The 6879-nt window shown below is 44.8% G+C and overlaps 1 protein-coding gene across 1 annotated transcript; it reads left to right on the top strand.

Moving 5' to 3' along the window:
• Positions 1 to 5: 5 nt before the first annotated feature.
• Positions 6 to 3000, top strand: tnni1d (troponin I, skeletal, slow d). The gene is given in 6 exon segments (XM_056275910.1): positions 6 to 29; positions 512 to 577; positions 792 to 923; positions 1040 to 1129; positions 1838 to 2020; positions 2664 to 3000. Coding segments are annotated over 6 exon segments (597 nt in total). The 3' UTR covers positions 2766 to 3000.
• Positions 3001 to 6879: the final 3879 nt, after the last annotated feature.

Below are 6879 nucleotides of genomic sequence, written 5' to 3'. Positions count from 1 at the left end.
GAGCCATGAATCCCAAGGTGGACAATAAGGTGAGCTGGTTACACACCACAGTGCTAATCCACCAAACACTAAAAAAGGGACACATGGCGCTGGTGCTGCAAATGCCTGGCATGCTGGATGGTGTCTGGGTGTTATCAGTAGCTATCAGAAGCACTGCATCACCGAGCGCTTTCCCCTTGACTTCATCCTAATAATAATATTGCTTTATCTTTACACATGAGCCCAACAGAGTGAGTGGTGTTGAGCTGGACGGTCAAACGTCACCTCAAGTTGTTTCCTGTGCACGTGTTAGAGATATCAGCTGATACTGACATTTAAAAAAAAAATTAAATTTCAAGTTTTGATCGGGTGTATATGCCTCTTTAGAAAACTCAGTAATAATAACAGATATCTATCTGACTAATGGGGCATGCCGTGGTTTTATAAGGAGTAATTTTCTGCAGTCCAGTTTCAAATGACTCCTAATTTGAAATTGGACTTATTATATTGAATATAAAATATTCCTTATTATATTCTCAAATAACTTCTTCCACAGCCGAAGTCGAAGATCTCGGCTTCCCGCAAGCTCTCCCTCAAAGTAAGCAGCTGTGATACACTGATTTTATATATATTGCAATACAGATTGTAGAATCGATGCATCTTTGTCCTTATATTATTATCAGTATTCAGTGTATTCTGAAAGTCATCACAGTGGATCTGGCCTGTTTCTGTGCCTACAGACTTAGTGGACAAACTTCAGAGACTGTCATAGATACTCCCCATTCAGACTGAGCTCTGTTTTATCCCATCAGATCCTGCTCCTCACCAGAGCGTGTGAGGATTTGGAAAAGGAAAACCAAGACCGTGAAGAGGAAAAGGAGCGTTACTTGGCAGAAAAGCTTCCCCCCTTGCAGCTATCTAGCATGTCAATGGACGAGCTACAGGTAAGTGGCGTACAGGTGTCAGTCACCCCATCAGCGAAACGGAAATTTAATGAGCGACGCTTTCCGCTGATAAGCGTCATATGAATGCCGTATATTAAATGTACATTTCTCTTCAGAATATATGCAAGCAGCTCCATGCAAAAATTGGCGTTGTGGATGAAGAGAGATACGACTGTGAAGCCAAGGTGGATAAACACAACAAAGATGTAAGTTCATCGGAGCGTTATGACGTTCTCGTGTAACAGTCTTACATCTCAGATCGTGTGATTTATTTTGCATTCTTTCACAGTTCAGTTCATAGTTTGAACAGCGCTTCTTTAGCTGGAAACCAGAGATCCAAAGATGAAAACAGACATCTTACAATACATTTGTGCCAACACATCAGAACGAGAAAAATATACCCACAAACCAAAAAATAAAGGCCAATGCTGAACACTTTCACATATTTGGGTTCCTATTCCTTGTCATTTGAGGGATGACAGAATCTGTCTCGACCAGTCTGTGTAGTCATTTCTTGTCTCATTTTTGAGAGGCTTCTTACCAAATGTGATTACTATACAAAAGTGCCCCTGTCTTATGCAAATATAATTTATTACAGATTCCTAGTTTTCTTTTTTTTTTCGCATAAAAAGATAATTACCCTCTAACCCTTACTTATCTGCAAATTGCATGAATACGCTGTGCCTGGAGCAGTTTAATTGGTAGAGGTGTTTTTCAGTTGACTCTGTTATTATATTTACAAATTCCCAGTATGCGTAGATCCACTAAGCAGTCAGTAAACGAGAGCGGAGTAAAATTTGAACTCCTTGAACAGCCAAATAATTAAAATAAACAAGTGAAATCAACTTACGGTGCTCCCCCCCCCCTCTGTTCACCTTGTCAGATATTTTCTCACACAATTTCGTATTTGTCAGATCCGTGAGCTGAAGCTGAAGGTACAGGACCTTGGGGGCAAGTTCAAAAAGCCTGCCTTGCGGAAGGTGAGGGTGTCAGCAGATGAGATGATGAGAGCTCTCCTGGGCTCCAAACACAAGGGCTCAATGGACCTGAGGGCCAATCTCAAGTCTGTGAAGAAAGAGGACGTCAAACAAGACAAGGTACAAAAATCAAATATTCAAACTCTCTAGTGTTGCTGTCAATCTTTCCTGGGAGCCTGAAAGGGAGAAAAAAATGCATTGTGTGCTGAAACAAGAGTTGTTCATTTTTACCACATATAAAACACTGGAAATATGAAACAGCGTGCAACCGCTTTCATCCAGTGCTGCCTGACTTACTTGGGGTGCACTTTTTCTTTGTAATTCAGATTCAGAGGTGCATTCCCTCTTATCTAGGTTACATAGAAAGTCAATTATAAACCAAACAAATCTCAGCAGCCATGCAATATATCAGGGGTGGCTAACCATGTGCCATGGAGAGCCATGGGTATGCCGGTTTTCATTCCAGCCGGACTCCACGCCGGGTGATTTCACTGATTAGCAACCCTTCAACCAGAGAGGAAGAACGCATCAGTGAAATCACCTGGTGTGGACTCGGGCTGCAATGAAAACCTGCATACACATGGCTCTCCATGGATTAGCCACCACCGCAATATATATAGTCAATCTAAATGCAGGAAAGGTATCGATAACCACCTAGATGGTGAGACCGGTCACGTTAAATTTTCATCTCCTGCAGTCAGTTATTACGCCATACCACATTAATCCTTCTCCCTGTCTGGTTTGTCTGACATGTAAAACCCAGGTACATAACTCTGAAGTGGGAGACTGGCGTAAGAACGTGGAGGCCATGTCAGGCATGGAAGGCCGCAAGAAGATGTTTGACGCAGCCGGTGGCGGACAGTAAGACGCTGTCGTTGGGACCAGCACAGCGAAGAAAAACAGAAGGATGAGGAGGTCGCTTGGACAGAAATGAGGATAGAAAACAAAATCTCTTCAGGCCAAACGGCTTGAAACAATTTAACGCGGTACTAATGCATAGAGTTTAAGTTTACGCGTGTAGCTCAGCAGCATGTTTAACTCGAGAGACATCAGGAGCGCCTTCGTTCTCTGTGCACTGCATGAAACTCACTTCAAGAAAAACCCAGGGTGTTATTTATTACGAATGAAAATGTGACGTTTTGTTATGATGCCTTTCAACAAAAGCCGAACAGAAATAAACGAACAGATCGCAGTTCAGCCATTGCTTTCAACCGTATCAGTATTTGGTTATATTAGGCACCACTTCACTGGCAGCGAGCTGGTTATGTGCAGCATGTATGAGGATGGAAAGAGACCGAGCCAACGAAGGATGGGAGAAGACGCAAGAAGACGGGGGGGCGGGGCGGGGGATTAAGAGGCGACAACGACCGGTCCTAAACTTGAACCTGATAAAAGGTTTACACAGAGGTTGTGCATGGCCATGTCCATGAAAGGCGTGGAAGACAGCCCGACGGATCGATAGATTTGCCAACATTCATGGTCGGTGTGCGAAAAGTCACCACACACTAAAACTGAACATCACGTCGTGTCATCCAGCGAAACCTCCACAACTCGATTGGGCTCAGCCGGAACGCGGTATCAAACGCCTTCATTTTTTACATTCTGTGTAAATGTGCGTCAGTGTGAGTGGCTCTCAATAGTAGTAGACTGTTTAGGTCCCCAACACAGTGATGTGTGCCGTTCACCATAGGCCTTTGTGTTTGTCGAGGTGATAAATCACATCTGAGGTGCATAAAGAGTGAAGCCTGACTAAGGAGGCAAACCTGAGGCCGGGGTTTACGCTTCATGTTGAGCCCAGGATTCAGGACCAGGTTGACAACAGGACTAAAACAAAGGGGGATGTGACTTTTCAACAGATGGTGACTCTTAGATCTCAGTATTCTCAGATATATGCGCTCTCTCACACACACACACACACACACACGGCTGTTGTGCTGTGCAGCTCAAATGTTGGCTTTACAAGGTTAGAACACAGCTAAAAATAAACAGTGTGTGTGTGTATGTGTCAGTGTCTTTGTGCACATGCGTGTGTGTGTGTGTGCACGCCTATGTCTTTTTGTATATATCGAAGGGCCAACTAGCCGTTGTCGCCCAGATATTGTCATTTGAAGAATGAAAGTCATGCAGAAAGCCAGCGACAGCCGCAGAAACACTGGAAATGAGGTACAGCTGGCATATTGTGCGGCGCTGTTGGCTGGCCGGCCCGTGTGACCATGATGGCTTGAGGGAGTGTTGACAGTTTTATGCCACCCCAAGGTTTTATCAGGTGTCCTCAGAACACGCCTCCCTGGGGCCTTGGTGCAAAGTTTTTTAGCTATTATTTTGATAACATGTAAGAGTCTAGTGTGTGTGTGTGTGTCCACTCAATGCCGACATGAATATTTACCTCGACTAGCTGACACGTAATAGCTTGTTTGCCCTTGCACTGACTCTTAGGTGCTTGATAACAGGAATATTCAACACAGGCTGCCATGTGCATTAAACCTATATAAATAGGCCCCCATGAAAGAGACCTTTCGGATAGTGAGAATGGTACGGCGGTGCTGTTGTGAAGAACACATTTCATGTCAACGCCACACGGGGGTGTTAACTTCAAAGGTCACAAGGCTGAAGTCTTCCCGGAAATTTCAGCGCACTTCAACTAAGTGGGGTTTTCAGAGGGTCAGCTCGTCACAGTGCTGCCAGTCTGCTCTAAGCTGCCCAAGTTTACCAAAGTGGAGGCCAGGGTGACAAAAAAAAAAAAAGATCTCCTACAAATTTAGATTCATACAGTCTACACAAGTTCATACAAAGCTTTCAAACGTCAAGTTCATCCTCGGATCATTTCTGACTTGGCAATACATCCCAGTCGTGTAATTAGACCTGTGGCCAACATCTGTGAACACCTAGTCACGTTTCACCACAGAAAATGACGCACTTTTGAGGTAGATGTGGTACTGATGTTAATGATCACATGTACGACTTGATCAAACAGACACCCAGGATGTTTGAGGAGGGACCTATGACAAGAACAAACCAACAATAGATGAATGAATGGATGGATGGATTCAAGACAGAATGCAGACTAACTTGACCATAATCATAAATTACTGGAAGAGCACACAGCGTGGGTTTAATATATATATCACATGTCTAGCTGTTACATATATGGCTAATTACTGGTTTAAGGGATAATTGATTAACTGTGGGCGGAATGGCTATATTATTCATGCATACCAATTAAATGACATGCACTATTAGTGTGATGAATACCCTTTTCACTGTGGATTCTGACGGTAACTTCAGAACTGCAGTAAAGTTTTATGTCTTAATGCAGATAAAACATATCTGAGTGTGAAGATCTTTTTCAGTTTGATGTGCAAAAACCCAAATCCATCTTAGCAAACCGACTGATTCATGCTGAAATGGCTGGACTACGGCAACTCCCTCCTTGCTGGCGCCCCGGCGTCGGCCATCAGACCTCTGGAGCTTGTTCAGAAAGCTGCAGCTCGTCTGGTGTTCAACCGCCCTACGTTCCCCCACACACCTCCCCTTCTCATGTCCCCACACTGGCTCCCAGTAGCTGCCCGCATCCAGTTTAAGACTCTGGTGCTAGCCTACAGGGCAGGAACAGCTCCTTCCTATCTCCAGGCCATGGTCAAGCCCTACACCCCCGCCCGACCACTTCGCTCTGCTGCCTCGGGACACCTGGTCACTCTGTCGCTCAGAGGCCCCTGCTGCCGATGGACCCGGTCAGGGCTCTGTTCTGTCCTGGCCCCACAGTGGTGGAGTGAACTCCCCACTGAGGTCAGGACAGCGGAGTCGCTGCCCATTCTTTGGCACAGGCTGAAAACTCACCTCTTCAAGAACTACTACCTGTAGTGATATAACGCCATGTATATCCACTGGAACTACACTAGGTGTTACGTACTACCCGGACTGTTATTATGGTTACACCACTACCATGTATGGTTATTACATCTGCCTACTGAGCCACGATTAAACCTGAGTTCTATAACCCGGTGTGGTCATTGATCCTCGACCAATACTACCCCAAGTATTACTTCACTACCCTGCTACTTGTTCTTAGCACTTATTGTATTCATTCATTAAATATATATATATATTTCTTGCACTTTTACTTTAGCACTGGTTTTGCTCTTAGACGCTTGTTTAGATGCACTGATGACCTCTGATGACTAGTAGCTCTCCTGATTTCCTACGTTAAATGCACTTATTGTAAGTCGCTTTGGATAAAAGCGTCGGCTAAATGACTGTCATGTAACGTGATGTAATGAAGAGTGACGCTGCTCGACGGATGGCGTCCGGTCCTTGTGCAGTTCACACTAAATGCCACTAGGTGGCAGTCAGCAATCACACTCCCAGCTACCACAGTAATTAGTCATTAGGTAAGTATGTAGTGGGGAAAGTAAACACTATGGAGTGCCCTTGAATAATTTTTGATTATTATTATTATTATAATTTTCACCCTCCGTGATTTACTTAATACTTTTGGAAATAATGGGAATACGTAATAACGTTTTTCTTTTCTTTTTCGACGTTAGCGAGGGGCAGATTGTTGGACGTGTCTGAGAGTCACCGAAGGTCAAACGCCGATGTGATATTTCCAGAGAGGCGGAAATTCTGGAAATTGCCAAAGCGTGACTGAAGTGCACGTGAAATCATTTGGGCCCCACTTCGGCATGTACAGGGCGACATCTCGGAATACATTTTAAAACCGAAGTTTCTTCAGGTTGTCGTGGTTGTCAAGATGCGGCTCTTCGAGAGCCCTGTGAGCGTCTCGCGTAAGCCCCGAATTTAGGCTGCTGGTGAAGCGCAGCCGCAGCTCCAGAAACAGCCCTCGCATGACAGCCTCTTCCCGGCACCTTGCAATTAGACCTGACGATACACTGGTTGCTCACCTGAGATGAAAACGGATGCGAGTCAGAGCCCGGGTGCAGAATGTGTCGTGCACTTACACAGCCCCCTAAGATCCTGCA

The sequence above is a fragment of the Lampris incognitus genome, chromosome 3 (assembly GCF_029633865.1).
Source record: "Lampris incognitus isolate fLamInc1 chromosome 3, fLamInc1.hap2, whole genome shotgun sequence".
NCBI lineage: Eukaryota > Metazoa > Chordata > Actinopteri > Lampriformes > Lampridae > Lampris > Lampris incognitus.
The sequence above is the reverse complement of the archived record's forward strand: the minus strand, read 5'-3'. Positions and strand labels throughout refer to the sequence as shown.